This window comes from Zosterops lateralis, assembly GCF_965231275.1.
Source record: "Zosterops lateralis genome assembly, chromosome: 4".
Taxonomy (NCBI): domain Eukaryota; kingdom Metazoa; phylum Chordata; class Aves; order Passeriformes; family Zosteropidae; genus Zosterops; species Zosterops lateralis.
In genome coordinates this window covers 12,661,578-12,681,151 of record NC_139765.1, presented here as the reverse complement: position 1 = coordinate 12,681,151, position 19,574 = coordinate 12,661,578, and the positions used below count along the sequence as shown (strand labels likewise).

Genomic DNA, 19,574 nt, shown 5'->3' with positions numbered 1-19,574 from the left:
AGCCAAATTTCACCCTGAATTTATGCCTGACCACAACCACACTTCATGCAGAATAGTGTTTGGTGAGTCTGGCACACCCCACTCAGTTCAGAAAGCCTTGGAGGAGTTAGATGCAGTGATCCTGTTCCACAGTTGGAGGCCCACATTTACAGTGTTACTTCATGTTTCCTCACACATTAAACCATGGAAGATCTCTTGCCATGGAAACCCTTGATCTGGCTTGAATCATATTCAGGTCCAGACAAATGGATGAGTACAAGAATCCACATCTACCTTTTAGTGTAAGTTTTAATAATTGTTTTTATTTTATACATGCACACACATACTCAAGGGAAAAGAAGGATGAAGGTCTAAGTGAATCTGTCTAAAAGTTAAAATACAGCAAAGTGAAGGAAATCCAGGAACTGGTCCAAACTACAACACCAAAAATAACCACCCACAAAAAAACCCTTAAGCCTTACAATACCTCCCTCACACACATGAACACATTTGCATCCGTTACCTTATGAAAGCTTTTCTTGCCTCAGCAACCCATAATAGTAGCAGCACAGGAAAGTTTATTTGAAAAACACACCTTAGCATGTCTCTAAAAGACTTCTGAAGCACTAATGTGCTCAGTGATTATGCACTGCCCAATAAATGGCAACTTTCCACATTAGCAGAGTAGCTGGGATTGAGTGAGCACAGGAGAGAAGCCAACGTGGCAGTCAAAGCAAAGCAGTGGGGATCAAACAAGCCAGATTTGCTTCCCATGACAGCTCATGACTTGCTGTCTGCCCTGCTTCTGCCTTGGTGCCTTTATCTGTAACACCAAGTAATACCACCTACTTAAAAAGGGGCAAATAAAATTAATGAGAGCTTTTAAGTGCTCCAAAATCTTGTAAAAAGTAAAATTAATTCTTTAAAAAAATCTGAAGCGATTATTACTGTCATTTCTTTGTTCTACTGGAGCATGTAAGAGTCCCAGAATGATGCAACTGTAGGCACAGTACTGATGTGGAAAATAGAGGTGGTCCCAGTCCTGGGTGTACTCATATCTGATGAAAGCTACAGAAAGACAGACTAAAGAGAAACCCACAAAAACAAAAGGCTTTGTGCTTCTCAGAATTTTTCCTGTTTGGATAGCTTAATTTTTTTAAACTGATTTTACTTTATCCTTAATGAATGTATCATATCCAAGTCTCATTATCAAACCTCTTCTATTTCAAATGTCAAAGATAGTAACTTTTTAAAAATAGCTGGTAGTGTATCCCTACACCCAAACTATAAATCCATGCCATAAATTATTGCCATTTTAATTGCCTAGTTAGCAGATACCCTTCATCTGTCTACACTATTAAGCAATGAAATAAACATAGCAGTAAGACATCAGTTTGATAAAGCTTGCCAAGTTTTATAAAAAGTAATCTTGATTCTGTTATTAATATACTAATAAATATATAGGGCTGAATGTCTTATTTTGCTCAGCCCATTTAAAATTAGCACCAAAGAGGAAGATGTGTTCCTTAGCAGTACCTGCAGTGAGAACCTGACAGTTCACAGCAGATTTACCTTTTTCTTCAGTTTATTTTAAGAACTCAAAAATGGAAGGACACTTCCAACTATGTTAGTCTATCAGAAGATAGCCTGGTTCAAATCTGTCTTCACTGCACTGACATCAGACAGTGACAATTTTTCTAACCTTATGAGGTGAGGAAATATTTTTCATTAAGTCTTGGTGGCACCAGGTAATTGTATAATTTAGTGGTTTACAGTGTATAGTTTAGTAGTTTTTCCCAACTACTTAGTTTACTTGGTTGGGATTTAAATAATATTTTAGCTTAATCTCATTAAAAAAAAAAAAAACAACAACTAAACAAATAACCTTCTATTTACCTGGAAATGACAAAGGTATCATGGAGTTCCAACACCTATGCTCCATCTCCAACAGGGTATTTAAGCAGAAACTTAAAGCTGAGAAAACATTTTGCTAGTCTGAGAGCACTGAGTGCATCACAAAAGGGGTGACACCTGCATCAGTACCCCTACACTCCTGCCACAGCCTTGGGAACCAGGCAAAACCGTTTATAAGGCATTGAAAACCTTAAAGTTTTGCTACAGCTTGCTCCCTTACTCCCCCTTCCCCTCACATCCTTCCAGATCAAGGACGCCTCTCCACAGCTCTGCAGGCAGATGAAAGTGCACCCTTGCCATGCTGCAAGCTGACAAAAAGCTTTGTAAAGTTATTTCACATTGTTGTGACCCTCATGAATAAAGCTCCTGCTGAAAGGTACAGTGGATTAGCTTGGGCTCTGTGCCTGGTTTAGACAGTTTGCATGAGCTGAAAAACACAAACACTCCGAAGTATTTTCTGCTAACAGAAGCACATACACACACATATATATATATGTATGTGTGTGTGTGTGTGCAGACTACAGGAGCCTCTAGTTATAATCACTGCCTTATCTTGTTTCAGAGTATATCAAAGGGATCATGAACCTCATGGAAATACTGCCAATGAAGTACCATGTTTTAGTTTACAAACTTCTGAAGTACTTTGTTATGACAAACAGGCAGCCAGCTCAAGCAGTCATCTGAAAAGCCAGGGGATTTCTTTAGATTTTTCTAATTTCTTTCCTTGTGTAACCATTTAAAAACTTGACTGACCTACACTAATGCTTCTGCAGATAAGGAGCAAGAATGAAACATTTTTTTTTGTGCTGCTATGTCAAAAGCTTTTGTAATTTCCTACAGGGACATCACATTGAGACGAAGTCTCTTCATGGACAGCCTCACTAACTTTGCAAAACTAAGTGTGACCAGCTTTAACACAATCTCTTAAGAGGACAGCAGTAAAAATACCATACCTATTGACTGAGGTTGGAAGACAAAAGGTGTAAGAAGTGATGGAACTGTCCATAACACACCTCTGGCACTCAGCCAAGACTACTCCAAGGAATTAGCAAGGTCAAGGCTTGGCTCTGAGCCTGACATTTGAACCAGAGAAAGAAAACAAAATCTCCTCCATGGATTTCCAAGAAAATTGTGAACCCTTTCCACCTACCAATAAGAGGCTTATTTTTCCAGGATATGACCTCAAGCACCAGCTCGTGTCACTGCTCCAGAATCAGCTGTAGAAGAGCTGCATCTGGAAGGGGTCCCAAAATCAGGCTGCAGAGTAGAGCTGCAGCTCAGGGCAGCTCCTCATGGACAGCTCAGTTCTGCTTTCTCCCAGTGGCCTTCCCTTCTCCCCTCTGCTCATTGAGGAGCAGGAAAAGTGAGGAGCAGCAGTGCCCAGACAGCCCGGGGTCAGAGCAGGGGAAGCAGCACAGCCATGGCACGTGGCACGCTGGAGGAAGATGAAGAAATAAAGGAAAGAGAGGACAAAGAAACATGTGGAAGACATGTGCTCACAGGCATGACACAGCTGCTGTACCTACACTCCTCTATGTGTGCACAATGTGCAAGTGCACATTTAAGGCAGGGGCTGGGAGGCTGTGAGGAAGATTTACTAACAGAAATCTCAGCCTTGCTTGTGACACATGTACTTTGCTTGTACTTGTAACTTTCTATGCACTGTGGGTCAAGCATTTACAAAAATGCCTCTTGCTTCTGGTAAGATCAACCACAGGAAGGGCAAGGAAGGATGTAGTGGTGGCAAAATGCAGAACCCAGCATTGCCTTGAAGAGTGCAACGACAAAAACTGAAAGTCGGAGCTCCCCAAAATAAACTGTCTGTGTTTGAGGGCTGGAACAGCAAAAAGGGGAACTCTCAGTCTTGATTCTGCTATTATAGAGGGACCCAAAAGTTGTAACTAGAGCAAGTGGTCACCAGGAAGTGTAACGAAAGTGACTGAAGAGCCACACTAGTTGTAGAAAAAAGGTAAGTCAGATGAAGAGCCACAGCAAAGAAATATTTTGTAACTCAGGTCAGCTAAGCGCAGCAGAAGGCCCAGACACCAAAAAGCCACTCTGACAGCAAAGCAGAGGGTGTTTGGAGAGTGAAGCCAGCAAAGGAACACAGCAACAATGGCCCTACTGATGAGGGTCCATGCTTGTATCCTGCCCATCCCAGGGCGAGCACAAAGGGCACACATGGAAAAAGTTTGGGGTCAAAGATAAGCAGGTCTGTGCCAATAATTGTAGTATTTCATTAGCAGAGGACACAGAAAGGTCCCAGACTGCCTGCCCTTACATTGCTTTGTTTTGATATGGGGCTTGACATGGGTGCAAAGCTATTGTAAACACATGTACTATGTTACAGAAATGCAAGAAAAAGAAAACTGACTTTTTTTTTTTTTTTTTTTTTTTTTTTTTTTGTGAAAAGATGGATATTTTTACAGCATACAGAGCCAATCATGACATTTAATTTTACAGAACAGGAAGGAGCTCAGTAAGTTGCTGTAAAAATATCCACCCTTATGCAACGGAAACGCCAGCTATGGATCACGAATAGCTGTGGAGTGGCACCATGAACCTCTCCAGCACTGTGGATATGAATCTAGGGACAGAGCTTAACCTACACCTCAGCCAGCTGGTGTACCCCTGGCAGTGACCTCTTGTGTAAAATGACCCCAGCAGACACCTCATATCTAGCTTTAGGCCTATATTCCACCCCCCAAACCATATTTTCCATGTCACAGACCCTGTTAAGTAATTTAACACAAACTGTAGGCAGAAGACAGAAAATACCAGCATTTCGATTTGGCAGGCATTTAAATTTTCATCATAAGCATTCAGACAAGGAGTAAATTCAGACAAGGTAAGGAGCTGCAGATGCTTTCTAAAAATACTGTCATCTCTGATGGGCATCTTAGGTACAGCCCCACACACAGCAGGAGAGTAGAACATGGTCAACCACACCACCAGCAACATAATAACAATACCTACTTATTTAAATACGCTGCCAGCAAAGCAGCGTAACTCAGTAACTGTTTTTTTGCATTCCTTGCTTGAAAGAAACATTGCATAATACTACTGTAATTACAGATTGCTTTCTTTTATTTTCTTTCCACCAAGTGTTTAATTCCTAACAACACTTAATAAACATAACGAATGAGGAATGCTCCCTTATCCCTATCTGTTTATTCTTCTTACTTAGGGAAAAACATTTTTTTTTAAATTTGGCCCTTATATGAAATACCAAATGCTGTAATTTATGATATAACCAAGAAATTTGTGGTCCTTACTCTTTCAATTACAAAAAAACTTCTCAATACTCTGAATGTAATTGAAAGATAAACTATTTTTGACACCAGCTACTCTGAAGAATAAATAGCCCACTAAATAACAACCTTCAGTGTACATTCTACCTTTACCAGTAGAGAAGTAAAAGTGATCAGAAAAAGCTTGAGGGCACTACAGCATAATTCAAATGGAGAAAGCAGTGAAAAGGCCCAATTATTCTTATTGGCAAAGTAATAAATCTAAAATAATAGGAATCTTCTGAAATCAAGTTCACTTGGTATCACAACTGAAGGCACTATTTAAAATACACCAGTAATGGTAACACAATTTATGATTTGATTGGTATAAATGATCTGCTAATGTTAAAGAAGACAAAGCTAAATGGACAGTCACTGTTTTGCTCTCCATTGCTATTTCACACAAATAACAACTTGTGTGAAATTCCTCCTCAGTGGGAGGACCAACATATTCAGGATCTCCCCTTTGGGCAGGGGTTGGCTCTCAAGCTTGCTCATCAAGACTGAGGGATTCCTTACCACAAGAGACTCTTGGTAAGTGGTTAAATGGATGCTAAACTCTGAAATCTCGATGGCTAAATGATATAAAGAATTGATCATGTGCAGATAAACCTTTAGACATAAACTGCTGGGCAAAGCTGGTCTGGATCCAGCTGCACCTAAACTCCCCTCTGAGAAGGAGTTTAGAATGCAAGGGGATCCTTCCTTAACATCATGACTCAACAGGAGAGTCTCCCTTGACAGTGTTGGCTGAGCCTGTCCTGTGTGCAGCGAACAATCAAGAGTGCCTTGCCATTGAACCTTATAAACCCACTGTCACATCTGCTATCAAACTTTGGTTTTTATCAATAAACTCATTGTTACTTCTCTCTTTCTACTGAAGTGCATGACTCCACCTGTGACAATGTGGAGTTTAACCATGGCTTCTTCTGGAAGCTGTCACAAAACAAGACATACCTGATGTGCCAAAATATAGATATTGTGGCCAACATCTTTTGGGGAGATGCCATCATCTCCATTCTCTTCCTCGTGGTCACATTCCAGACCTTGGTTATAGGCATTCTTCATCACATCCACCTGCAACACAAACCCAGCCAGGGAGAGATGAAATAAATGTGGTTCTTGGGGAAAAAACACACTGTGTTTGAACACAGCCACTTTGTTCAGCTCCAGCCTGGATGGGTGCCCTGCAGTTCTGCAACAAGAGCGAGCAGCCTGAGAAACACTTTCTGAATAAAGACAAGCTTGAAGGACTTATGAAGCTCCAAACTGCTACATTTTTCATCAGCAACCATGAGAAAATAACAGGAATGCTGAGCCTTTGTGAGCAGGTATTTTCACAAATGCTTCTGAAACTGATCTAGGTATGGCAGGGAATGTTGTGCAGCACTTAGGAGTGCAGCCATGATCTTCCTCTGGCTAGAGCAGGTAGCAACATAATTTCACAGGAAAAAACCACACCTAAACCAAAAAGGAAAGGAAGATCTGGGCAGGGTGTTGGGGAAATTCCAAATATTCAAAAGCCTCTTACAGGACCACCATAGGGTTCCCCACACAAGGCCTGATCCTGCTGTTGTACCCCAGGGATGGCCTTGTTCTGCTGAGATGCCACCTTAGTGACAATTCCCTGAAACCAGCAGGCACTGGGCTCTGCCTAAGGGCAGGGATGATTCTCCCCCAGAATCCCTCAAGAATTTCCAGATCTCTCAGTCTCTGTTGTTACACAGCCAAATTATACTAGAAATTATTTCCCCGGATTTCCAACCCATTTGAAGTTCCTGGGGACCTCCATAATAATCAGGGTTGTTCCAAAACACAGCAACAACTGCTTGGAACTCTTTGTTCACGAGACATAAATAAATAACATACATGTATATTAAATATATTCTACGTCTACACACACGTTTCTGTTAGCACTGCTTCACAAACTGTACAAGCCTAATTTGCCAGCCCCTGACAAACTGCACTTGAAGACAGTCTACCAGAATATGATAATTTAGTTAGGAAACAATTACAGAAAAGTGCTTGGAACGGATAAAAATAATGAAGTCATAAAGACTGAAATCATGCATGCTTGATCCTTTTAAAGTACTTTTTGTGAATTAGTACTATCCTGATACATTGTGCCACCATACGCTGCCAACACTTCTCAGCTTAGATTCAGATAATTTTAAAAATGTTTTAATGACAGATTTTTTTTTCAGCCAAAAGATTTATGAATATTCACAAGTTTTCTCACCAGTTCTCTTGGTCTCATGTTGAAAAGGATTCTTTCTGCATTCTCACTGTCTTGCCTGCTTTCCATAATAGCCAGCAAAAGCTTGGAGGCATTGTTCTAGAGATAAAAAACCAAATTAATGCAAATTTTAACTCTCTTTCAGAGATTAATGACCCTTGCATTTGTTTTAATTGGGATTATGAGGACCACTTTTTAACTGGATAAGATTTTCAACCACTTGCATCTTTTATTTTACTGAAATATTTAATAGGGTTTTTAAAAAATGTCAGCATACCATAACACTAACTCTGCATGCTACATTTGAAGGAAAATTTTAAACACTGAAAAATATTTGACTTAAATACAGTGTTGCTGCAGACTGTGCACAAGAAATAAAATTCCGTTTCCTTTCCTTATTGCCCACCTAGCAATTTTTGCCTTGGGTTTCTGTTAAAATCAGACTCAACAGAGGTGATTACAAAACATATTACACAAAAGGTTTTATCATCCAGGCAGGTTTCCTTCCCCTTTGGTTCTTATGAAATCCAACTGGTTATTATTTGAAAAGCTGTAAAATAAACTGTTTTCATACACTCCTGAGATTTTGTTTCACTACTAAATATTCCTGGGGTAATATATAAAGACAACCTTTTTTTTGTCAACTGGCTGCTTTTCACCAAGACTGCTCCTCAGGATTACACAGCATGAGCTTTAGCCACAGTAGCCCAGTGGTGCCTCAGACTTCAGAGACCTGCCTGTCTTCCAGTTAAATCAGCTGAAGTGGAGAGGAAGAATGGTTCTGGAAGTTTGGCTGCTTTCTGGTAGAGCAGGGTTGCCTCAGCTGACCTGTCACAGCACTCCCATCATTCCCTGTTACTGACGGAGCTGTTGGAACACTTGGAAGCAGAACACAGTCCCAAGAGAAGACGTAGGGGCCAGGAAAATTGCCAGCCCACCCTACAACCTCATTCTCGGCTGCTTATTGCCATTATCGATAATTCCAGCTGAAATTTCTCCAGTGTGCCTCAGATAATTGGCACGGGCAGTTTCAGAGGAAAAGGGTTCAGCTGCTTTTGGGACCAGGGCAAAAAGAAAGATGTTATTCCCTACATGTTCAAGCAACTTGTTTTTAAAGCAGCCTTTGTATCTCCAAGTTTTGATAACAGAGCTGAAAATATGGAACACTAGAGGACAACAGAACAATCACACGAGTTGTGGTCTCTCAGAAGCATTTTGTGAATTACAATTTGAGTACTATAGAGCAGAAACACACTAATTTCACAGCTAAAAGTCCACAGGGGTTATTCTTGGTGAGCACAGAATCACAAAACTGCAGGTTTGATCATAAAACCACACACTAAAGGCTGCCCTCTGGACTAAGACTACAGCAGTCCAGCCCCTGCTCAAGGCAGCTTGCTCAGGACTGTGTTAGGCTGAGGATTAAACACCTCTGACTGGAGGACTGAGGAATGAGACTGAAGGTAAATGGAAGGAGAGGAAATTAGAATGAAGACTTGTACATAACTGGGAATTAGAAACTTTTGGGAGAAGAGACTGGGAGCTGATACAGAAGCCAGGACAGAGGAGCCTGGGCTGCCAACACAGGCACGAGATAAGGATAAAGAGCAAGAGATGAGAAGAAAAGACCTAGCTGGGACTGGCTCAAGGAGAACAGCACTCCATGTGAGTTTTGCCATGTCCCTTTCCTTTTGTCTCCAAACCAAATCAGGACCATCCATGGGAAAGATCTAGTCAGACTCTTCACCTTGCGACCAATGCTGCAGAAGTTTAATGTGCACAGTGAATGAGAACAGGCAGAGGGAGAAGACAGCATTTTGATGAAGATTCCTAACAGGATGCTGCTCAGAAAAGCAAGATGCTTCCTTTTCTGCTGCAGATTTCCCTTACAGTGGTGACCAAGTCAGTAATGGTAGGATCTCAAACTGAGGAGGAGGGGAGGGGCCATGACAGCCTCCCAGGCAGCTTGGTAAGGAAAGGCAGGAAACAGGAGGAGGGCATCAGTCCACTCCCTCACGGCTGAGGAGGACTTTGAAGCTCTTTCCCAGTGCAGACAACCCCAGGGAACAGACAGAAGCCTGCTGCAGCTTCCAGGAAGCTGGGAAAGGTAGCGGGTAGGTAGGACTTTGTGTCATCAACAGCCAGCTTCTTGCTACTGACTAAGCAAAAGTGCTTTGCCTTGGTCTAGAATTACAGCAGGTATTTGAGATGGTTATTTGGCTACTTTTTCCTCACTTTCTGCATATTTGGAGAGCTTAGGATCTGATTTCTAATCCCAAACATCAGTAAGGAAAAGATCCATCACTTGGAAAATACAGCACAAAGTTCATAAAACACTGGTAAGGTGAAAAATCAGTTTCCGGGTGCTAAAAAATAGCACAGCCCAAAGCACTTCTACTCCTCATTTCACTTTTACCTGGGCTCCCATCTCATCTCCTGATAAAAATTTTGGAAAAACAAATTAATGAGTGAAGCAACTAGATACAGCTATGAAGGAAAAAATGTAGGCACTTGTCTAAGAGTCTCTGTACCCTTTGACTGACAATGTCTCTTCATCCTGTCACAGATGCAGCAGATATTGAGCTCTCAGTGTGTGCCAGGGCTTACACACTGGCTCAGTAAGGTAGGTCAGGAGGTCACACTCAAAATAAAAAGAGGCAGAATAGAAGACTGAACATCTGTCCACTCAGTGAACACTGCTCTGCTCACTTAATGATTAGGGAGTCCACTGGAAAATATAATCCATGAAGATGTAATTAAATACCACATCAAAACCTACTAAACTAAGCAAAACAAGCTAAACTAAGATGGCATGGGAAAATATAACACTGCTTTGCCTTTCCTTTGGTTGGAGGGTGTAAGTTCAACATACAATGTTCCCTGAAAACAGTGTCTGAGCTTGTTTGCAAGTGTAAATATATGGGCCTGTATACTTTGAATTTTGTATTTTCACTGCAAAATTTATGTATTTGCAACTTCAAAGTTGCCTATGAACACTGACAGAGTGTCAATGTTAAACATTACTTGGTAAACTCATTGCTTTATTATTTCAATGTGTTGCCACTCAAAATCAAAACCAGCAGCTTCTTAATCTGGATCCAATTCTTGAGATCACATCTTGCCCAGCAACATGTCCAGTTCCAGTACAAAAGTGGTATGAACCTAATGGAATGGGTATAGCAAAAAGCCATAAAAATGATGAAGGGAATGAAGCATTTTTCATTTCAGGAGCTACTGAAAGTTGTGACTGTTCAGCCTGGAGTACAGATAGCTTAGATGGATCTTACCAATGTGTATAAATACTTGGTGAGAGAAAATGCAGAAGAGGGTGCCAGACCCCTCTCAGCAGTATCCAGTGAGAGGGCAAGAGACAAAATAAAACACCCATGACATTCCATCTATACACAAGAAAACACTTTTAAACTGTGAGAGGGATCAAACAGTGGGATAGGCTGCCCAAAATAGTTGTGGAGTCTCCAGTTGTGGAGATATTCCACCAGACATGGTCCTGAGAAACCTGTTCTAGCTGTTCCTGCTTGAGCAGGGAGCCTGGACAAGATGACCTCGAGACATCCCTACTAAAGCAAATAACTCTGTGATTCTGCAAAATCTGAATCATTTCCACAGTCTGCACCTCTGCAATCATTCATCACAATTTTTGCCAATTGAGTGAGTCTGAGCACAGCCAGCCTCCTGTAAGCAGGGTCACACTGGTCCTTGCAGAGGTGTGTCTAACTCTGCTTTTGGTTACTACACAGAAAAGCTGTTCTAAAAGCGTTTTCTAGCCTCATAACAATGATAAATCAAAATAGCACTGTAGTGAATGCAGCTACATCTTTACAGAGACTGAAATTTGGACTTCAAAAGAACTGTCTGCATGTTCAAAGTTAAATGTCTGCCTAAGTGTCTTGCTAGAGGGGGGCCTGAATTACATTGCCATTCAAAAATGTAATTACAGTTATTAAAATCATATGTAAGGCCCTGTTGATTCAATGTTTCATTGTACATGATATATAGCTGTATTAATTATTTTATTAGACATGTATAACGTTGCCAATATGATGCAATGCATCTACCACAAAGTATTTGCATGTTTGGGGAGGAAATAGACCATCTGCAATGGAAATACTTAATTTGGGAGGCAAGGAAAGGCAATAACCCAGGGCTCCTGCTGCACAGATTTTACCCTGCTTGGCAGACAGTACAAGTGCAGAGCTCCCCTCTGCATGCACTGGCACATGGACAGCAGAAACTTATCTACAAGCCTGTCTAACTCTACCCAGAATACAGAACAAAATTACATTACAAGCCCTCCTGCTCTAGGCTTTGCCCTCATACTCTACACTTTGTAGAGTTTCCCCTCAGAGGACACTGAGAAGGGAAATAAAGTACAATTTACTTGAACAATGTTTTCAACTTTATTTGACATTGCAGGTCATCTGATGTATTACTCTTTTTCACAGCATTTCCTTCTCAAATAATTTTTAAGAATTCAGTATTTAGCCTGACTTGTTGCATGCTGTACAGGGTGGCTATTTATCAATTTTGAGAGATTTTACATCCACAATACAGATTTTTCATGCTAGCTGTATTATGCCTGATTGATGGGATCTTTTTTTTAAAAATAGCTGAGGACATAGTCCCAAACACAGCAGTGGGTCAAAAGGCCTGTGGCAGAGGGCCTGATAAGGATTCAGAAGCTGAGATGAACTCTTTTGCAAGCTTTTTTTCCAAAGGCTTCTGAGTATATTGTGCTATGGTAAGATAAAGTAAATGTCAGGCTGCCTGGAGCTTTCACATAGGTATGTCTTCTGTTGCTACACAAATTCAAATAAACAAATTTACATATACTGTACCTTGAGCTGAAGCACCAAGTCCATGCAGTATTTGCCAAGAGGGTTTATGTCATTCAAGATGAGAGCAATTATAATATCAATCCCATTAGACTCATGGGTGGCTATGCATGTCTGCAAAATAAGAGAAGAGAAGGGAATGGGGCAGGGGCAGAAGAAAGGGTGGGGAGGAGTGGGAAAAAGAGGGAGACGATGCACCCAGAGAGAGGAAGAGAATATGCACATCAGGAAATTTACAAAAGAAGGACCCACAGCTTAAAACACCTTGCAACGGTGATAACCTTTCAGCCAAAGCAGAACAGCCTGAAATCACGCCACAAGAAATGCTGGGGGAGACTTGTGTGTACAGAACTAACCCAAACACTGCCAGCAGTGAAATACCCAACTGGAAAAAAGGTGGTGCAAAGTAAAATCTACTCCCAGAGAATCCTGCAGGGCTTGGCACCAAGAGGTACAACTTGCAGACAGCAGCCCTCAGGAGCACTGCCAGATTCAGCTGAGCACATGCCAGCCTCAGACATAAAAGACAAGCTCAACTGCAGGCACAACCAAATTTGCACGCTCAGATTCTTCATTTGCCCTCAGCAGGCAGCAATAATATTGCTGTTACAGCACAAAATGTTCATGAAAATCAAAGTTCTCTCCATACATCTGGACATGTGCTGCAAAGAAGGGTATTTCTGGATATGGAATTCAAAACTATGTATTTGTGACCAGTGGTACTTCCCAAATGCCTTTACAGCTGGAGTTCTGGACCTTCTAGGCCTTGTGCATAACAGCCAGTTATACAAGAGCCTATGGCACTTTTTCCTCTGGCAGGTTTATGGGACAATAGGAAAGGAAAAGTCTTCCAGAAAGACAGAGAGGGGAAAAATGAAAATGAGAGCATGAAGCATTTGCCCCTGAAATATATTGAATTAGACTTGCAGTTGGTGTAAACAAGTGTAACTCAGGTGTAGTCCTGAGTGACTTCCCAGCAGATAGGTCTAAGTAATAAAGTGTAATTCATCATTCCCTTCCATATCAGTGTTCCTCCAGTGCTTCTCACATAACTTTGTTGGAGAACACATTAACTTGTAACATTTTTTTTCATCTCCAGTCCTGTAGCTATACTTTTTTTTACAGTTGTTTTTCCCATTCATAATTGGATTAAATATGTCAGTTCAAAATTTATCCCACTAATGGATTTTTGTTTGTTTTTAAAGTGTTAAGTAACAGCAGCTGATTACCAGGAATGACAGTAATAGTACTTTACATTTCATTGGTGCACATTAATGAAGAAGCATTAATATTGCATGTATTTCTTCAGCTATTTCTAGCATAGAAAACAGATTGCTTCTGTAATTTTGCTCACCACAATCTTCCCAACTGCTAATCCATAGCAAAAATTCTGCAGTTTCATCCACTGTGACAACTTTACTGCAGTTCTCTTCAGATCAAATAAGGCAGCATGTAACCACATCCTTTACCTTCCTATGGTTCTTGAGCATGGCACTAAAGAAACTTTTACCAAAAGTCATAGCTGTGTCACTTCAAAAGGCTGCAGTGAGCAAGGCACAGGAGACCGGAAGTGTGGTCTTTAGTCTCATCCATTTCACTACTGATACCATAATTAAAGATGCTGTTAGGTGGTATGGCAGGAGGGCAAGTTAAACTTTGTGGCAGTTATGTGAAATAAGGAAAGTAAATGTTAACAAGGTGTATAAAAGACCAGCAAGGGCAAAATGTGTGAAAATGAAGAACACAAGTCTGTGTTTGCAATGCACTTCCAAAACTGTGACTCCAAATCCAGTCTCACAAAGTGAGGTTTAAGCCATGGACACAGCAACGTAAAACATGAAACTCTCTCCAAAAGAACTGCAAACCCTCAGAGGAAGAAGAGGTACTGCAGGAAGAGTCTGGATTGGTTTCTCAGTTAAAAGGGTCGCCCAGGCCTCATGAAAGCTTGAAGCATGTTAAGTCTAGTCATGGCAGCTCCAAGTGAATTTATGTCATCAGGAATACTGAAAGGTTTGTGTTAAGCACCCAGACACCAACATTCAGGTAGAGCCTTTTGCATCCAGAAGTTCTTGAGCCCTACCTGGTTTTCATGGCATGGGCCCTGGCAATATTCCGTCAAGCTTTCCAGCGTCTGGTTGACAAGAGCCACGTTCCTCTCATTGATGTAAAGCCCCAGTAAGCCCAGCCCACCAGTGGTGCTCCCACAGATGCAGTCCAAAAACTGAAGGGTCTCACAAACGAGGTTGTAATTTGTTTTATTGTTTTGATGTCTTAAAAAATTCTGGTGGGTGGAGGAATTAAAAAAAAAAACAAACAAACAAGAGACAGAGAGAGAGAGAGAGTGTCAAGGCAAACCAAGTCTTTTTTTTGTGAAAACATTGAAGGATACAATTTATAACCATATGCCCACGGTGTTTCAGGTACCAATGTACACCACACTACTATAGAAAATATATTACGCCTTAATGCAGCAATTGAGAACTATTATCTGATTAAAATCATAGAGCAAGGAGGGCTTAGGAAAGTGAACCTGGCAAACATCTGCACTGGCCTTAAATGTCTTTTATATGTCCTGCATCTCTGCTCTCACCCACTCATTACAACCTTTCTCTTGGAAGCTGTTGCCCCACAGCTGAGCAGGTCTGCTGGCACATTATGGAGCTCAGCTCAAACCACCCCAACCACAGCTGGAAGGGAGGCTCCTGGCCACGGCACTGAGGTATATTTGCAGAAAATACATTTTGCAGAGGTTGCTATGGGGACAGTAATTTCTACCAAAAGAACTGATAGCAGGGACACACAGAGCATCTCAAAGCCTTCAATTGTAATACCTTGGGAAAAGGGCAGTACCCAGAAATTTCCTGTGCTCTTCAAGTCTGTGGTAAGTGATCCGCCAGTTTTGCACAGGAACCTTACGAACAGGGACATATAGACCCTTCTTAGTGCCATGTGGCTGTGCTGGGATCCCCAAGCAATTCTGAGGATATAAATATGCACTCCTCCAACACAGAAACCAAATGGTTTTTGAGAAGGGTTATTTTATCCCTTGGACCAAAAAAACCCAACATTTCAGACAGCCCTGTTCTGTAACAGGGGCCAGGCACAGGCATGCTTTTCTCCCCTTACGAAGGTACATCCCTTCTAATAACACCCCTATAAAAGCTCAGCTCAAAACACTTTACCTGGAGCTCTCGGTTGTGGTTCTCACACAGCAGCTGAAGGAATCTCAGTATTGGCTGCATGATTGCAATGGCAGGGCTCATGATTGCTTCTTCTGCAGACTTCTCTTCTGCATTTGCAGCATCAGCTCCCGAGCCCATCAGATCTATTTCTGGGTCCATTTCTCTTCTGTACACAGAGTAAGCCTTGGAGGTTGCAGAAGATGCTTCTGTTAACTGTCCCTTCATTCCCTCTTTCAGATGCAAGGTTGAATCCTTAACTGAAAAAAAGATAATTCTCCTTCATTTTTTAAAGTTTTTCTCTCCATTTGATTAAACAATAAGAAAACAATAATAACGAATGCAACTTTTTCTTTGTTGGTGCCTAACTTTTCAAAGACCTCTAGGCAACTCACAAAGAATATCAAAGCAACATTCATGCAGGGATAGCACATTCCAAACAAACCACAAACCAGAGTGAAACAGAACATTAACACAAAAAGCCCTACTATTTCTCTCCTATATACAATAAATGATGAGAACAATGGGAAGACCACAGGGTGGGAAATCAGTTCCTGTGCTTGCTCTTGTGAAATATCCCCAATAGCAGCAGCCTCAGCTTCTACTCCTCTAAAAATACAGCTCAATATCTTTTATTGATGCAAACTGGCAGAGCTTCACTGATTTCATTAAAGCTAATTCCTTGTAGCCAACTTGAGATGGACTGTAATTCAGAGAAAAACAGGCAAAAGATGCAAATTGGCAATGATTAATATTAAAGCTTTTTGATCAACTTGGCAGAGCATCAGTGGTGCAGCACATGCAGTGTCAACACAGTGCCCCGATCCCCTCTTTCCCAGGGGTGCCTCCTTACCTCTCTTTTTGGGAACAGATATGGTGAGGTCACTGTCATCCTCCTTCTTTTTGCTCCCCAAATCAATAGTGTTCACTGTCACTGTGGATCGGATCTCCTGCTGAGCAGCTTTCATGCGATCGTACAGCACTTTAAAGAACCTTTCTGACTTCTTCTGCTCCTTTAGTTGCTGGTAAGTCGAATACTGCAAAAAAAAAAATCTTTAGATAGCAATCTTCTAGGAAGAAGGAATATAAAAATACACTTTTTTTTTTTTTTTTTTTCTGTGAAACAAATGATGAATAATGACTTACAGAGAACAAATGTTGGCCATTGCCTGGCCAGTTCTTTCATGAAGGGATATACAAGGCTGGTAACAAAGACTGATGATAATATTTTAAAATATGAGTAAAATGGTGAACAGTGCTGTTTGCAGTCTTTTAAATGTCACAATATTGTACTTGAAGTTAAATTACTTTGTGACATTCTCCATTTCTCCAGGCTTAGTAGTCATGATATTCTATCTACAAATAATAGTGAAAAGTAACTTACTACGTAACAACAAGAGTAAGCATGAAACATCTAATATGTGATATTATACCTTGGATTATGTTCATTTTTTTGCGCTACAGACAGAATTTATTGTTAAGTATTATTTTAGGTTATTAACCCCAGTCCCTTAGTATAACTGTCAAGCAGGTTGAGGACCATTTGCAACAGTTTATAAACAATCCCAATTCTCCCAACCTTCTCTTTTCATATCAATTCTCTCTCTCTCCTCAATCAACTGATTTGGCTAAATCTGGGTGAGAGGGATATAATTCACAAAAAACCCTAGAAAGCATAGTTTAAAGCAGATATTTTCTGTGAACTAGGATACTAGTCTTCTCAAATGATCTTTTTTTTTTTTTTTTTCTCTTTGGAGATTTTGATAAATGTCTCAGGTTTCCAGAAAATAATTTGTTATTATGAACTTAAAAGTATTATAATATTTAATTTTACAGAGTGACATAAAATAACTGGGGATAATGCTCACATGACAATGACCAGTTTAAAAGCAGCATGGTGCTACACAGAGAGGGACAGCTGAAACACATTTTCTCCTACTGAGGAGCTACTGCATAGTAATAGGGCATATTTACATTTGTATTACAGTGGCACATATTCTAGTGACAAACTTTTCACAGGACTCACAGCAAAAAGGTTCTCTTTATTTGTCTCCAGACCACATGTATCTGAGAATCAATATGTGAATAAGCAGATTAAACAAGTACCTGTGTTTGCGTATTTCCACCTTCAAGCAGCGCAATACCGAGCAGAATGCCTTCTGAGAAAATCCTGTCATTTCTGGTGTTCACTATCACATCTATGACCAGTTCTGAGGCCCCTTCTTTGTCCAGGAGGCACTGGATATCAAACATGGTCACCCCAGACTTATCTGGATCTTGTCCTGAAAATCCACCTGCAAATTAGACAAAAACACAAATACCATTCGTGTTTGCTCCACACACATATATGAAAATGAACCTATTAGTAGTGATAAAGCACACAATAGCCATGTAATAAATTTAATTTTGAAATTCTGTCAGACAAAATTCTCTTTGAAAGAAACAAGATTTTTGCATGAAACTGCAATGTTGGGCTCTAAGAATAAGAAATAAAACAAATCCCCAAGCCATTGTTTTGTCATGATATCCAGACAATAAATAAGTTGGAAGGGACACTGATTTGTTCACTGAAGCTTTTTTTAATTCCACTCCTGCATACCCTAAACTGTCAGCAGGGTCAGTGCTCTGAGACCCTTTTTAAATCTGCTCTTCAATCTCAGGCCTAATCTATACTAAAATTGTGTCCTGGTAAGTCCACCCTGGTTGTGGGTCTGACCTTCCAGTCAACTGCTTTTGCCAACTCCTAGGTCATCATCATCATCATCATTATCACCATCATCATCATGACATTTTCTTTAAGAACATAAACTTGAGTTAATCCAAATTAAAGGTGTGGGTTGAAGAATTTTTGCTAAATTGTATTAGCTCATTAAATCAACCACCTTTTATTATCACAGGTGATCATCTTTCCTGCTATACTTATTCCTCTAAAGATGTAACTGCACCTCCTTCATTAGTAAAAAATACGGTACTGCTTTAATCAGCCAGTACTACTTTGATTAAACTGATTAAAATGCTTCAGACTTTGTGATGAAGCCATACACACACACGCTTTTTAGAGAGAACTAAAAAAAATAATAAAACTTCAGTCTCTTGTTTGTTAGAGAGCCAAACTTGGCATATAGGATGTTAAGACTGCAAAGGTTCTCAGTGTCTACATTGAAATAGTTAAGGAGGAACAGCTGAGTAACATCTGCAAAAGTTGACAAATCTGGGCATGCCTTCAGTGTGCACTGAAAATGCAAAACGCACTTCTGACCTGGCTCTATACCTAGCTCCAGCCTCATTTCCTCACATCCATTATTATGGGTTCTCCTAGAAACCACCCTGCAGTAACTTCCTGTGGCTTCTACAGCAGAATGATGCAAAAAATAAGGTTGTAATGGACCTACAGAGATCATCTACTGAAACTTCTTGCCCACAGGAAGATAGGACAGGTTCATCAGAGTCTTGTTCAGTAAAGTTGTAACAGGAAAATCTGTTCCCTTGTCTAACCAGGATTTTTGAAAGAAGCTTTTCCTTAGATCTTATCTTTTTCATATATCAGTAAAGGATCTGGAACATCAAAAAATTCTTTAGTTTCCAGAAACAACATCCTCTCTCTTCAAAAGTTTTCTGCTTCACTGAATTTCTGGATTGGGATTTCCTGGTACCTACGAATGAACAATCACAGACAAGTGTATGCAACTTAAAAATAGAGGAGCCTGATACTACTTCTCTTCTAAGTGGTTACAGAACATGTTTGATTTATTTACCAACTGAATGCCTGGAGCACGTCCAATGTGCCTATTAGAAAAAATGGTGCTGCTAATTTTGCGCTCTTGAAATGATGTGAGTTGATTTACCTCCCACTTGTGCAGTTTTGCTGTAGCTGGCAGACAGGGGCCCATTCATACCACTTCCATATTCCCCTTTAAAGTACCGATACAGGAGGATTTTCCTTAAAGTGTTGCCCTTAAGAGAAAGAGGAAAATAGAAGAAATGAGAGTTGTGGCCAGTTTCCTTTGTTTGAAAAGCAAGCTGTTTAACACAGTTACATAATTTAGTAGGTCTTTCCATTATAATTAGCAAGCGCACAAATAGGAAGGTTGTTGAGGAAACAAATATCTAATGGTTTTATCTA

The 19,574-nt window shown here is 40.5% G+C and overlaps 2 protein-coding genes across 5 annotated transcripts in view; one reads left to right on the top strand and one right to left on the bottom strand.

Annotated features, from left to right (window-relative positions):
* ITPR2 (inositol 1,4,5-trisphosphate receptor type 2) overlaps positions 1-19,574 on the bottom strand; it is a 241,136-nt gene that overhangs the window by 56,610 nt on the left and 164,952 nt on the right. For all 3 annotated transcript variants that reach the window (XM_083859206.1, XM_083859207.1, XM_083859208.1), the window contains 8 exons: positions 19,297-19,405; positions 17,558-17,745; positions 16,305-16,488; positions 15,455-15,711; positions 14,353-14,553; positions 12,276-12,386; positions 7,423-7,518; positions 6,141-6,260 (listed from right to left, as the gene is read on the bottom strand). In XM_083859206.1, coding sequence (XP_083715332.1) covers positions 6,141-6,260; positions 7,423-7,518; positions 12,276-12,386; positions 14,353-14,553; positions 15,455-15,711; positions 16,305-16,488; positions 17,558-17,745; positions 19,297-19,405 — 1,266 coding nt within the window. The remainder of the gene's footprint in view (positions 1-6,140; positions 6,261-7,422; positions 7,519-12,275; positions 12,387-14,352; positions 14,554-15,454; positions 15,712-16,304; positions 16,489-17,557; positions 17,746-19,296; positions 19,406-19,574) is intronic.
* RASSF8 (Ras association domain family member 8) overlaps positions 1-19,574 on the top strand; it is a 253,822-nt gene that overhangs the window by 228,507 nt on the left and 5,741 nt on the right. The window lies entirely within an intron of this gene.